Consider the following 13,565-nt stretch of genomic DNA (forward strand, 5'->3'; position numbering starts at 1 on the left):
GGGCAGCCTCCACATCTGCTTTGCCGGCGATGGACGAGGAGATCGCCTCGGTCGCAGAGGACCTTCGTTCGCCGCGCAATGTCACCGCCTTTGCCCAGGCCGTCGAGACGCTCAAGTCGCGCCTGTCAACGCCGCGCTTCTGCGAGAAGCTCGGCGTGGTGCCCGACGGCGGCGAGTCGGGCTGGACGACGCTCTTCAAGGCGGTGATCATCGGCCTGTCGTGGAACCGCAAGTGGCGGCGGCCCAACACGGTCGACGGCCTCAAGCGGATGGTCGACGAGGCGGACCGCGCGGGCGCTGTGCTCGACGTCGACGCCGTCGAGCGCTTCATCAGCCGCACAGCGGACGAGCTTCTGCCGACGCCGCCGGCGGAGGAGGATGCGGATGGCGCGGCGACCGATCCTGAGATCCCGGCGCCGGTCGCGCCCATGTACCTCGCCATCCTCAGCACCCTCTGCTCGCGGAGCGAGTACTTTCGCGGCATGGCGCGGCAGGGCGGCGCAGCCGCAGGCGGCTCGGCGGAGCTCGGCGGCATCGCGCACGCGCAGGAGGTCGCGGACCGGCTCGTCGCGCTGTGCGCGTCGCTGACCGAGGCGCACGACGAGGCGGCCGCCGGCGGGGGCGCCGAGGAGCGCAGGGGCGTAGCCGTGGCGGCGCGGCCGGCGGCGGCGGCGGCCAAGCTGCTGCTGCGGCTCACGGCCAGCTTCCCGTTCGCGCTGCCGGAGCGCGCGCTCTCCGCCTGCTTCCGACACATGGAGCGGCTCGCCGAGTGGAGTCTTGCCGCGCGCACGGGCGGGCTCGACGACGCACCCCCCTTCGCCACGTCCGGAGCCGCGGCACCGACGCTCGAGTCGACGGCGCGGCTGGGACGGGGACCCGAGGCCAGTCCGTGACGTGTCCACGACGAGTCTTTGACGTGGCCCCTCAGGCGCAGCTCGACTGGAGGCGGGCGCGGATGCAGCAGATCAAGCCGGTGCTGCCGCAGCTGCTCGCGGCGGTCAACGCGCTCCTCCGCCGGCAGGGCGCTGACTTCCTCGAGGCTGCGCGGGCGCGAGCTCGGCCTGCCAGCTTACTTTTTCTGGACGGCGCTCTCCTTGCTTAGGTCGTCTGGCGCGAGCTCGCCTGCTCGAGGCATGTGCAGGAGTGGATTGGCGAGGCGCGCTGCTCCCGCCCGTCCCCCCCCCCCCCCTCCTCCCGCCCCTCCTCCCGCCTCCTCCGTGCCGCGCGCACAGAAACCGGCCCGCACACACACACACGCTCGCGCATGTGCAACAGGCGCTCCGCTCCGCCGAGCAAGTCGAGCTCCTCCGAGAAATCGTCGAGCTCTGCCGCACCCTGCTCCGCCTCTCGCGGCTCGGCGGCAAGCCCCTGCCGCACGCGCTGCGCGAGGCGATCGTCGCGCTCGCCGAGCGGGAGCTGCAGCCCTCCTCGGCCGTGCTGCTGCACGACCCTCCGGAGGCCAGCCTCGCCCTCTCTCACCCGAGAGTAGCCTCGACCGCCCGAGATTGCCCGAGGTCGGCCTCGACATGCCCCGCTCTCCTCGCCCGCGAGCTGCGAGTACCGTCTCATTCACACGCGTGGCTGTCGACAGGGCGCCTTCGTCGCGAGGCTGCTGCAGGGCTCCCGCGCCGGCAGCGCCGCGAGCCGCGACAGCCACGCCGCCCTCGCCTTCCTCGAGCTCACCGCCGACATCCTGCACAGCTACCCTCCGCCCGCGCGCACGCCAGCGCCCGCCGACGCCCCCTCCCCCTCGGGGCAGCGGCAGCGCGTTCCCTCGCCGGCGGCGAAGCGGCAGCGGCTGCCGCAGCCCGCCCACGTCCCCGGCGCCTCGAGCTGGCTGCTGGCGCGGCTCGGGCCGGCGGCCGCCGCTGACGCGGCGGGGGGCGGCGCCGCCGGAGCTCCCTTCCAGCCGGCGGCGGGGGGGGCGCAGTCGACGTGGCGGCCGTGGCTGCTCCTGGCCATGTCGCTCACGCGTGGCGCGCGGCTCGGCGCGGGTAGCGTGGAGGCGCTGGTCGGGATGCTCCTCCCCGTGGCCACCCGCTCGTCGGCGGAGCACGAGCAGCCCGCCGCCATCTGCGCCACATTGGCGCTGCTCGAGCTCGCGCGCGGCCGCGTCCCGCACTGCGCGTGCTGGGGGGAGGTGTGGCAGCGGCTCTGGCTGCTCGAGTCGTCCGCCATCGCGAGCGACGCCGCGCGGGAGGCAGGAGGCGTCGGCGGCGGCGCCGGCTTCCTCTCCTCCGCCGGGAGCGCCGCCAGCACCGCGGCGCTGCACGCAGAGTTGCGGCGCGAGCTCCTGTCGCAGCTGGTCGCGACGCGGCAGGTGCAGGCCAGCACGACCGCCCCCGCGGCGGCGGAGGTGGCCGCCGCCTTCCGCGTCGCCCTCGGAGGCGGGCGGGCGAGCCTCAGCCGCGTCGCCGGCTGGGCGTCCCAGTCGAGGCAGGCCCTCGCCCTCGGCCTGTGGAGCCGCCACCCGTCCGTGCTGGAGCGCGCGCCGGGCGGAGGGCCCGCCTTCGCCGTCGCGACGGAGCTCGTCCCGCCCCGCATCGGCTCGCCCCTCCTCTCGCCCTGCTCGCTCTCGCTCACCCCGTCCGGTGTGCTCGCCGCCGCCGCGAGCCCTTCCAAGCAGTACCACACTCGCCTCTGGTTCGCGCTGCGGGCGCGGCTGCTCCTCGCCGCCGTGGGTGCGACGGGAGACAAGGCGGACAGGCTCATGCCGATGCCTCCTGGCGCGCCGGGCGTCGCGGCGAGGCGGGCGGAGGGCGCGGCAGCGCGGGAGGGAGGGGCGGCAAATGCGCAGGGCGCTGAGGCGGAGGCGCAGCTGGAGGAGCTCGATGCGCTGGTGCGCTCGCTCAGCGGCGACGGCGGTGGCGACGGCATTGGCGACGGCGGCGGTGGCGGCGGCGGCGCCTCCACTTTGCTGCTCGAGGAGCCAAGCGGACAGATCGGCCGCGGCGGCGCCGCTGTTGGTCGCCTCTCTGCCGGCGCACTGGCGGCGCTGGACGGCGTGTGTGGCCTGCTGCCCGCCTTCCTGTCGCAGGAGCCCCCGAACCTGCTCAACCACATGCAGAGGCTCTGCATGGCGGCGTTTGTGCTGGCCTGCCTCGGAGCCTCTCCGGACGGCGGCGGCGGAGACGGCGACGCGCGGCGGCAGCAGCTGCGGAGCAAGCTTGCGGCCTCGACTTCGTGGGCGTCGGAGAGCCTCCCGGCATGCAGCGAGGCTGAGACCGTCGCGCTAGTCCCGCTCCTTGTGAGGCTGCTCCTCGCGTGCGCGGGCGGGGAGGAGCGGCTCTTGCTCCGCTCCGTGGTCGCCCCGCGGGTGGTGGTCGAGGTCGAGGCGAACGCCATGCGCAAGATGGGGAGCGTCGAGGTGCGACAGGGCGCCGCCGACCCGCTGGGCGAGGACGACTTCCTCGACGGGAGCGCCGAGGAGATTGGCGAGCAGGAGCGGGTCTGCTCGAGCTGGCTCGAGGCGCTGCGCCTCCTCTGCGCCGCGGAGGCCGCCGAGGGCGGCGTGCTCGAGCCCGCGCTGCTCGGAAGCTTCCGGGCCGACCAGCAGCGCTGCTCCGTCACCTCGCTGCTGCACAAGCCGGGCCTGGAGGCCAAGGTGCCGCGGCTGTGCCTCGCGCTGATCGAGCTGCCGCACCCGTCGCTGCTGCCGCGGCAGATGCAGCTGCTCGAGGAGGTCGGCTGCTTGCCCGCGGGCGGCGGCGAGGGGCTGCTTCGCGCAAGCCTTGAGACGGCGGCCCGGCTGATGCGGCGCGCGCGCTCCCTCCGCTCGCCCAGCCGTGGTGAGCCGGAGATGCAGCTGCTCTCGGGCTGCGGGCAAGTGCTCTCGCGGACGCTCGGCCTGCTGAGCGAGTCGTCCCTCGCCGAGGTCACGCCCGCCATCCACGCGTCCGTCGAGTGGGCGCTGCTCGCCTCTCAGGCCGAGCGGCTGCACCGGGACGCGTGGCGCGAGGAGGCGGACGCAGGCCACTTCCAAGACATCCGGCCGCGCATCTGGAGGGCGCTGCCGGTGATGCTCCAGCGCAGCCGCCGGCTCTGCTTTGGCGACCTCCTCCGGCTGCAGACTTGCCTGCTCCCCGTGCTCGCGTCGATCGACCTCGCCGAGACGCTTCCGATTCCGCACGAGACGGTCCAGCGGCCGCGCGGGCTCCGCGCCGCAACGAATCAATCCGCGCTTAGTCGGTGTGTGGATCGACTAGGTCCAGCAGCCGCTCGAGCTGCACATCGCGTCGCTGCGGACCGCGTGCGCCGCGCTGGTGAGCTGCTCCGCGCCGCGGCAGCGCAGCATCCTGCTCCAGCTCTGCCAGCAGTCGGGCCTCCTCCGTGCGAGGGAGCACTCGCTGCTCCCCGTGCTGCGATCGGGCTGCCGGCCAGCCGGCGGGCTGCACTCGCTCCTCAAGCTGCACCTGGCGTGGCTGGTGGAGAAGTGGCTCGACGGGGCGCGCTGCCTCCTCGACTTCCCCGCCCACTGGCTCGACCCGCCCGGCGCGGATCCCGAGCCGGCCGCCGTCCCGAGCGAGAGCGGCGACCTGCAGCGGAAGCGGCTGCGCAAGATGTTGCACGACCACCGCTTCCTCCTGGTGCCGACGCTGCTCGCCGTGGCCGCCAGCGGCCCAGCCTCGCGCGACGGCGGCGGCGGGTTTGCGAGGCAGCAGCTCGAGCGCGCGGGCCGCCTGCTGCAGCGCAAGGAGAGCGAGATGCTTCGCGACAGCATCCCCCATCTCATCGGGCGCTGGCTGCCGGCCAAGTTCGGCGCGCCGCAGCAGCCGCCCGCGCAGCGCTGGGCGGCGATCGTCAAGCTCATCGAGAGCTTGCGCGACGACGGCGAGGAGGTGCCGCTGAGGGTGCGGATCGAGAAGAGCCTCGACCACATCCTGCAGTGCATGCTCGCGCTCGAGTCGGTGACGTGGGTGATTCCCGGGTCGGGCGAGCTGGTGGTGGGGACGCTCGTCAAGTCGCTCGCCTTCCTCGCCGACCAGGTCAGCTGACCCTAACCCTGACCTCTCCTCGCCGACCAGGCGGCCGCTGTGAGTCACTCCCGAGACGCGCTCTAGACAGTGTGCCAGCCAGCTCTAAACCCCCCCAACCCCTCTTAACTCCCTCGCCCCCTCACCGCCTCACCGCCTCACCCCCTCACCCCCTCACCGCCTCACCCCCTCACCCCCTCTCGACCCGCCCCGCCCCCACAGCTCGAGCCGGGGACCCTCCCCGCCGACTTTCTCTTCAACGTGAACGGACGCGCCCTCGAGCTGCTCCTGCTGCTCCATCACCGGCACCGCGCCGCCTTTCGCGCCGCCGCGCCGCGCGCCCTGCACCGGGAGAACATGCTCACCCTCCTCGAGCTGCTCACCTGCTCGAGCGAGGTTGTGCCTGCGCTGCTCAAGGGGCAGGGCAAGACGGTGCGCCACCTCAGCTTCGTGGCCCTCGCCCGCATGCTGCAGCACACGGCGCTCGCCGTCTGGGACGGCGAGGACGCCGACAGCGCCGGGCGCAGCGGCCGCGGCGGCGGCGCTGCCGAGCGGTGCTGCAAGGTGCTGCGGCCGGTGCTGCAGAGCGTGCTGCAGGCAGAGCTGGGGCAGCTCGGCGAGGTGTACAAGAGCTACCGCGACGCCGCCGCGCAGCTCAAGGACTTCCAACGCGAGCACTGCACCGCGCTCATCTCGGCCCTCCTCCCGCGCGCGGCCGCCTCCCCCACCGCCTTTTCGCTGCTCGACTACGCCGTGCGCGCGCTTCCAAAGACGGCGCTCTCGATGCTGCCGCCGCTGCCCAAGGATGCGCCCTTCGAGCGCCTCGCCGCCGTGTGCGAGCAGGCGCGGGCACAGGCCTCCTTGGCCGACACGCTGGTCACATTCGCCCAGCTGTCGGAGCGCGAGGTTGCCGGGGCGAGTCTCCTCGCGCGGCTGCGCCTCCTCCTCTCGAGGCTGCAGACGGACGTGGCCGGCGTCGAGCTGGCGCGAGCCCTGCCGTACGCCACCCGCGGCAGCTCCTCGAGGGCGGCGGCCGCGCCGCGGACCGCCCCCACCCCCGCCATCCAGGGCTTGGCGCAGGCGGCGGCCAACGCTGCCCGCCGCCTGCTGCTGCTGTCCAAGTCTGCCGGCGACACCGACTGCCGGTGGCTCATCGCGCAGTGCTTGGGCGTCCTGTTGCACCACGGCCTCCCGCAGCGGGCGATGCGCGCCAGCACCGCCGCGGCCACCCGCAGCGGTGACGAGCTGCGCCCCGACCTCGCGCAGATCCTGCCCAAGGTGCTGATGCTGCTGCACGGCTACCTCACCGACGCGGACGAGGCCTCCGCCATCCTCGCGGCGGCTCTTCCCCCCTTTCCTGTGTATGACGCACACCTCTCTTCTGCAGGTCTCCGCCATCCTCGCGGCGGACGCGCTGCGCGAGTCGCTCAAGAAGCAGACCGAGGAGCTCAAGGAGGCGCGCAAGGAGCTGTCCAAGAAGGCCCTCTTCGCCGTCGTCGAGATGGACGCCTACTCAAAGCCGCTGCCGGGCATCGGCTCGGACGCGATGCACTTTGCCCCGGCCAGGGTGGTTGCGATCGAGGCGATGGCGAGCTGCAACCCGGTGGCGCAGCGCCCCGCGGCTCAGCGCGGCGAGATCGCCATGCTGCAGGAGCTGCACGCGACCCTGCCGGAGCTCTGGAGCGCGCGCGGCAAGTCGGTCGACGCTTGGGTCTGCGTGCTGGCCGAGAGCCTGCTGCGGCACGCACGGCAGCGGCTGCTCGTCAAGAGCCGGCTGCTCGCGTCGCGCAAGCCGGCCCTCGCGCGGCTGTGCCTGCTGCCGGCGCTGCTCGACCTGCTCGAGAACCCGCACGACGACGGCAAGTTCGCCGCCACCCTCGCGCAGGCCGCCTCGGTTGGCTGCGACGACGCGCTCCGGACGGAGGGCGCTCCCCCGCCGCAGGAGAAGCAGGCGACGGAGCTGCAGCTGCAGTTGCTGCTGCAGATCCGGGCGCACAGCACGCCGCTGCGCGCGAGCGACGGCTGGCGCTTCCCGAAGCTGTGGAACGCCGTCGACTGGCAGCGCGCCGCGCACGCCGCGCACGCCGCCGGGGCGCCGCTCACCGCGCTGCAGCTGCTCGAGGCTTCGTGCGAGCAGTCGTCCGAGCTGCAGCCCGAGATGGTGCTGCAGCGGGCCGCGGGCGCGAACCTACTCCTCGACATCCTCTCGCAGCTGCCCACGCCCGACGCCACCCTCGGCATGTCGAGCGTCGCGATCGAGGGCCTGCCCGGGGTTGGCCAGCAGCAGCTGCTGCAGGAGGACGGCCTGGGCAGCCTCGACCGGCTGAGCCTGCTCGACACGCTCCACCAGGTGCAGCTCGCCAACCGGGGCCTGCCGGGCACGAGCCAGCAGGACGACGAGGCGCTCGTCCTCAAGATGGCCGTCACGCTCCGCAACATGGGCTGCGACCACCTCAGCGCGTCCTGCCTGGCGCAGGCGGCGCACGAGAGCGCCGCCGTGCGCGAGGCGCGGGCCGAGGCGGCGTGGCGGCTGGGCCAGTGGGACCAGGGCGACGTGATGCCGACGAGCGGGGCGGCCCGGGGCGCGGCCCCGGCCGAGCCGGGCTTCCACGAGCGACTCTTTGGCGCCGTGGTGTGGCTGCAGCAGGGCCGGCCGGTCGAGGCGCACGACGCGATGGAGGAGTGCGCGCAGGGCCTGGTGGCGTCGCTCGGGCAGCTGGGGGACGAGGGCGGGAAGCGGCTCGACGAGCTGTGCGTCGCGTTGCGCCAGTGCATGCAGATCTGCCAGGTCGCATCTGCGGGCAGCGAAGGCACTGCCGCCGCCGCCGCCGCGGCGACCGGCGCGCAGCTGCACGCCGCCACGGCGGGCGCCGGCCGCGTGACGAGCCAAGAGGAGTACCGGATGCTGGAGCCGGTGCTCGCGCTGCGCGCGTCCCTCCTGCGCATGTGGGCCGACCCGACGAGCGCCTCGGGCAGCCTCCCCCTCGCCGCTGCGCTGCTGCACTCGGCCACGCTCGCCCGCGGAGTGGGCAGGCTGCCGATGGCGGCCGCTCGGCTGACCGAGCTGGCCGCGCTCCCGCTCAGCGACGCGACGCGGCGGCTGTGCGAGTGGGAGCAAACGCAGCTGCTGTGGCACGCAGCCCCGCACGGAGAGGCGCGCGGCGAGCTCGCGGGCCGGCCACGCGCCGTCGACGCGGCGGCAGCCCTGCTGCGCGAGGTTGGCGCGAGCCGCGCCGATGGGAGCAGCGCTCGGCTCGAGCCCGCCGATGCGACGCTCGAGCAGCGCGTGTGCACCACGCTGGCGGCGTGGCGGGCGGCCGAGGGCAGCTCCAGCGCGCGGGCCGAGCGGGCCATTGTCGACTTGCACGAGCGCGCCGCCGCGTCGTGCGAGGGCCTGCTCGGCGACGCCGGCGATGCGCGCGGCGCGGCGCACCACGCGCACGCAACCTACCTCGAGGCGCTCTACCGCGGCTGCGAGGCGGCGAAGAGCTCGCAGCGCGAGAGGCAGCTGCAGGAGCTCCACTTGGCGGCGCGCGAGGAGCTCGCCAGCCTCTCTGCGCTGCCCGACGGCCTCGACGACGGCGCGGCGCGCCAGCGCGCTGCGGAGCTCACAGAGTGCGTCGGCGAGCACGAGCGGCGCGCCGAGGCGCGCGATGCGCGCCTCGAGGAGCTCGCGCGCCGCTCCTTTGTGCAGCACGCCGAGAGCGCGCGCCACAGCGACGAGCACAACCACGCCGCCACGTTTGCGATGCTCACCCTCTGGTTTGCCCACCCGCGCACGCTGCCCGACGCGGGCGAGCGGCTCTGCGCGCTGCCGACCCGCAAGCTGCTCTCTCTCGTGCCGCAGCTCGCTTGCCGCCTCGGGCGGCAGGCGGCGGCAGGCGGCTCCGCCGACGGGGACGACAGCGCGCGCCAGCTCCAGAAGGGCCTGCGCAGGGTGCTGCTGCACGTCGGCGCGGCGCACATCCGCGCGGTGCTGCCGCACATACTGGCGCTCGCCCTCGGCGACCACTACGCGCCGGGCGAGCGGGCGGTCGTGGCCGACCAGTCGCAGCTCAAGGCGTCGCGCGAGGTGGTGCAGGAGCTCAGGCAGGGGCTGGTCGCGTCGGGCAAGTCGGACGTGGTCGACGCGACGCAGCGGCTCTTCTTCCTCTACCTCCAGATTGCGTGGGTGGACGTGCAGACCACCAAGGGCCTCCTCTCGGGCACAAAGACGCCGCCGCTCGACAAGCTCGTCGGTGTCGACCTCAAGCTCAAGTCGAACGCGGACCTCAAGCCGGGCAGGCTGCTCTACGAGGCGCTGCAGCTCAAGGGCAGCCCCTCGCGCGCGCCGGTGCTCACCCGCCCCGCCGACGCGTGGCACGAGGACGACGAGGCGATGGTGACGGTCGACGGCTTCTCGGCGCCGTCCCGCACGGGGGGCGGCCGCCGCGCGACGGCGACCTTTGCGTGCGCGGGCGGCGTCAACCTGCCCAAGATTGTGCAGTGCTACGGCTCCGACGGCCGGGTGTACACGCAGCTCGTCAAGGGGCGCGACGACGGGCGGCAGGACGCCGCGCTGCAGGAGGTCTTCAGCCTGGTCAACACGCTGCTCCACCAGGACCCGCAGACGAGGCAGCGCTCGCTCAAACTGCGCACGTACCGCATCGTGCCGCTCGCGCCCACCGCCGCGCTCCTCCAGTGGGTGGACAACTCGATGCCGCTCATGACGTACCTCTGCGGCTCCCGCGGCGCGCACGAGCGCTACCGGCCACGAGACCTCAAGTTCGCCGAGGCGCGCCGGCTGATGGAGGCGGCGTACGCGCGCGAGAAGGAGCGCAAGGCGGGCAAGAGCCGCCTCGAGGTGTACGAAGAGGTGGCGGAGCGGCTGCGGCCGGTGATGCACCACTTCTTCCTCGAGCGCTGGACGCAGCCGTCGGCGTGGTTCGAGCGGCGGCTCGCGTACGCCCGCTCGCTCGCCGCCTCGTCGATGGCGGGCTTCATCGTCGGCCTGGGCGACCGGCACTCGTCCAACATCCTCGTCGACAAGGAGACGGCCGAGCTGGTCCACATCGACCTCGGCATCGCCTTTGACCAGGGCACGCTGCTCAAGACGCCCGAGTGCGTCCCCTTTCGCCTCACCCGCGACCTCGTCGACGCACTCGGCGTGTGCGGCGTGGAGGGGCCGATGCGCGGCGCCGCGGAGCAGACGATGCGCGTGCTGCGCTCCAACGGCGAGGCGCTGCTCGCCATCCTGCAGCTGATCGTGCACAACCCGATGCACCGCTGGGCGCAGGACGAGGAGCGGATGCAGGGCGCGCAGCGGGAGCGGGCGGGACCCGCCGAGCCGCTCAGCCGCAACCAAGAGGCGGAGCGGGCGCTGGCGCGCGTGCAGCTGAAGCTCGAGGGGCGCGAGAAGGGGAGGCAGGAGCGGCTCGGCGTCGAGGGGCAGGTGCGGCAGCTAATTGACCAGGCGCGCGACCCGGCTAACCTGAGCCAGATGTTTGAGGGGTGGGCGCCGTGGCTGTGACGCCCCGCGGCGACGCGGGCGCGCCCGTCACTCAGAGTGTACACACGCACTCAGTATACGAGAGCGTGTATGTCGTACGGTACGTTTTTTTGTCGTCGTCGTCTTATGTTTTTGTTGTTGTTCGTACACAATACGGTGGGAATGATATGTGAGACAGGCGCGTAACATACAGTATGGTATGTAACAATACGAATTTAAGCCGTACATGTTCCACTCTCTGAAGGTACACCTAGACGCGACCAAATATACCTAAACACAGGTCACAGCAACCACACACAGCGCGCCACATCGCGCGCCACGGGCCGGCCTGCCGGCTGCGTGTATACGTTCTCTCCCGCCGCCGGCCCGCCTCCATCGAGTCGACGTCAGCCAAAGCTAGGGCAGCGAGGCGAGCAAGCGGTCGGCTCGAAGCCGCGCCTCGTTGCGCGCCATCGCGTGGAGCAGGTCGCGGCACTGGTAGCGAGAGAGCTTGAAGCGGAAGCGCTGCCGCTCGGTGTACTCGAGCACGTGCTTGATCTCCGCCTCGGGGCAGGGCGCGAACTCCTCGAGGATGGAGAAGGAGCACTGCGCGGGGAAGGGCGAGCCTGCCTGCACCTCCTCGTCAGGCATCTCGCCCACGTCGCGCGCCGACCCGGCGGTGAAGGCGCCCGGGTGCAGGTTCTCGGTGCCCTCCGAGGTCGCGAGGTAGACGCCGTGGATCGCGCGCGTCGAAAAGTTGAAGAGGAAGAGGAGGGTGCGGCCCGCGGCGATCGAGCCCACCAGCGGCAGGTACTTGCGCGGCAGCCCCACCACCGACATCTCATAGCACTGCTCAAAAGTGGCGTCGGTGCACGAAAAGATGACGCCCGCCGCAGGCTCGACAGGCTGCTCGCCGGGCAGCGGCGCCGCCGACAGCGGCACCGCGGGCCCGGCCTGCGGCGCCGTTGCCGACAGCGGCGGCCGCATCCCGAGAGCCCTCGGCCCCGGCCCAGCAGCTAGTTGCCCGGCAGCCAGTTGCCCTCCGAGCCGGTCGCCGCCGAGAGGCGGCTGCAGCGCGGCGGAGCACGCGGCCGGCAGGTGCTGCAGCGCCACCGCAGGCGGCGGGGGCGGCGGGGGTGGTGGTGGTGGAGGTGGCGGCGGAGGCGGCGGCGGTCCGGCGTGCTGCGATGGAGGGAGCTGGAACCGCGGGTGGTGCGGCGGCGGCGGCGGCGGCGGCGGGAGGGTCGGCGATGGGGCGAGGACGCCGTCGATGCTGCGATGAAGCAGGGCGAGCTGCCGCATCTGCTCGTCGAGGTGCTGCGTCGAGCTCAGCTGCTGCTGCTGGAACCGCTGCTGCTCCTCTAACTGCCGCGTCAGGAAGCCGAGCTGCAGCTGCTGCAGCTGCGACGGGCCGCCCGTTTGGGGCGAGCCGTGGGGCTGCACCGCCATGGCGGGCGCGCCGGTCGGTGGGCTTGGCGCGAACGATTCCGTCATCGAGAGCTGGCTCTGCAGCGAGTTGAGCAGCTCCTGCTGCAGTCGGCCGGCGACCTGCCGCTGAGCGGCGGCGGGCACGGCCGCCACCTTGCGCTCGAACGCCTGCTGGTACGCATCAAACGCAGGGCACTCGCGGGACTCAGTCCAGTCGTCACGGTGTGCCATGGCGCACAATCGGCGTGGAGAAACCAGCCGCGCCCGGCGTGAAGTGTTGGGCGCGCCACCCAAGAGCGGATAGGTAGCTGCGGATCGGCAAAGCGCAACGCGTGATCTTTTACCTTCTCCAACCTTGGGTGGTGATCTAATACACCACGCAGGGGCACAGCAAGCACGGATAGCCGTTGAGGAGAAAGCGCGTATTAATTAAGATATATATCCGGTCTATCCGTTCTATCTATCTCTTCTTGGTAACCCGTCGGCGTCGCTGACTCGTGGTCGTGCCGGGTTAGTGTTTGGTTAGTGTGTAGTGTGGCTCAACCCCGCCAGTCGAACACGCACGGACGCTAACCCACGTTTACCATACGTGGTGAACGTAGACTACTTGTACTTCTCTCGAACTCAGTTCGCACCTGTGTCGAGCCTGTCTGCTGTAGTTCTTTTGTTTAAATTCTCTCGAACTCACAAACACAATCCACGCACAACGACTCATGTCACAGCTCACACGTCCATCAGTCAGCGGCTGACGTGAGGTCAGCGGCCTGCCGGCCAGGAACGCGGTCTCAACTCCCGCTAGGGCAGGACGACGCGCTTGGACACAGTTGGCACACATGCAGTTGGCACACATGCACGTCACATCCGTCATCAGTCACCGCGGATGCCGTGTAGGTCCGGTCGCCGCGGGTCATTTTCCCCGCCGCCGTTGCAGCGGCGGAGACGGCGGCGGCGGCGGCGGCTCCGTGCTGCTGGGCGAGCTCCCACGAGCCTGTCCAGAAGAGGGAGAGGTTGTCGTAACTGCGCATACGCACCCACTCGTCATCGCCCTTCTCAGGAGGGACAAGACCATCCGACAGCCGGGCCAGCTTGTACTTTCCGATGAGGTCCTTGAGCGCCATGATCTTGACGCTGCCATCGGGAAACATGGCCTGCCAGCCGTCTGCGCGGCGGCTCGAGACGAGGAGAAACGACTCAGGTTGAAAGATGGGCTCCTCTCCATCGATGGTGTCGGCACTCGCGGGCAGGTACCAAAATCCCGAGTGCACCTCATCTTCCGACGCTATGACCGGGTACACCGTCGGTGCACCTGCAGCACGGTACGCCATGTGCACTTGTGCACCAGCCATGGCGTCGGAGAGCCGCTGGAGCTCTGCTCGGCTCATTCCTCCTCCATGATGTCCAACCACAGCCGCGTGAAAAAAGAAATTAAGCGCGCTCGCATGATCGCTCCCCAGGGATTTTTTTCTTTTACCGCGTCAATGTCGGTGGACCCACTGTCAAGCACATGCGCCACGGCATTCTCACTCGCGCTCCACAGGCACAGCCGTGACACTTTTTCAAGTCTAACCACTATCACTACGACCACTTTATAGCCAGCACACCTGCCAGTCTTCGTACCCGAGCTGCCGCAGCAGGCCGCCGAGCGGAGGCCTCCTCGCCGCCTCGGCCAGCCCGCCGTCCCGCGCCCGCGGGCCGCA

The 13,565-nt window shown here is 71.7% G+C and overlaps 2 protein-coding genes across 2 annotated transcripts; one reads left to right on the forward strand and one right to left on the reverse strand.

Annotated features, from left to right (window-relative positions):
• Positions 1–29: 29 nt before the first annotated feature.
• EMIHUDRAFT_207443 (hypothetical protein) lies at positions 30–10,482 on the forward strand (the record flags this gene model as incomplete). The annotated part of the gene is made up of 18 exons (XM_005774632.1): positions 30–419; positions 929–997; positions 1,103–1,135; positions 1,276–1,485; positions 1,592–1,816; positions 1,931–2,677; positions 2,798–2,839; positions 2,927–3,088; positions 3,218–4,135; positions 4,206–4,985; positions 5,349–5,405; positions 5,538–5,939; positions 6,054–6,332; positions 6,361–7,023; positions 7,096–7,527; positions 7,621–7,761; positions 7,885–9,360; positions 9,460–10,482. The coding sequence occupies 18 exons, from the start codon at positions 30–32 to the stop codon at positions 10,480–10,482; spliced, it is 8,049 nt and encodes a 2,682-aa protein (XP_005774689.1).
• A 164-nt stretch (positions 10,483–10,646) lies between these two features.
• EMIHUDRAFT_354732 (hypothetical protein) lies at positions 10,647–11,480 on the reverse strand. The gene is made up of 2 exons (XM_005774633.1): positions 11,077–11,480; positions 10,647–11,004 (listed from the first exon to the last, which is right to left on the reverse strand). Exons 1-2 carry the CDS (start codon positions 11,425–11,427, stop codon positions 10,858–10,860), a joined length of 498 nt encoding a protein of 165 aa, XP_005774690.1. The 5' UTR covers positions 11,428–11,480; the 3' UTR covers positions 10,647–10,857.
• Between the last annotated feature and the right edge of the window lie 2,085 nt (positions 11,481–13,565).

The sequence above is a fragment of the Emiliania huxleyi genome (genome assembly GCF_000372725.1).
Source record: "Emiliania huxleyi CCMP1516 unplaced genomic scaffold EMIHUscaffold_31, whole genome shotgun sequence".
Lineage (NCBI taxonomy): Eukaryota > Haptophyta > Isochrysidales > Noelaerhabdaceae > Emiliania > Emiliania huxleyi.

Bases quoted from the DNA above. Each gene is read 5' to 3' on its own strand.
- EMIHUDRAFT_354732 (XM_005774633.1), bottom strand. From the start codon at position 11,427: ATGCGGCCGCCGCTGTCGGCAACGGCGCCGCAGGCCGGGCCCGCGGTG. The intron at 11,005-11,076 runs GTGCAGGCAGGC...CCCTGCCCCGAG, and splicing joins GCGAGATGCCTGACGAGGAG to GCGGAGATCAAGCACGTGCT.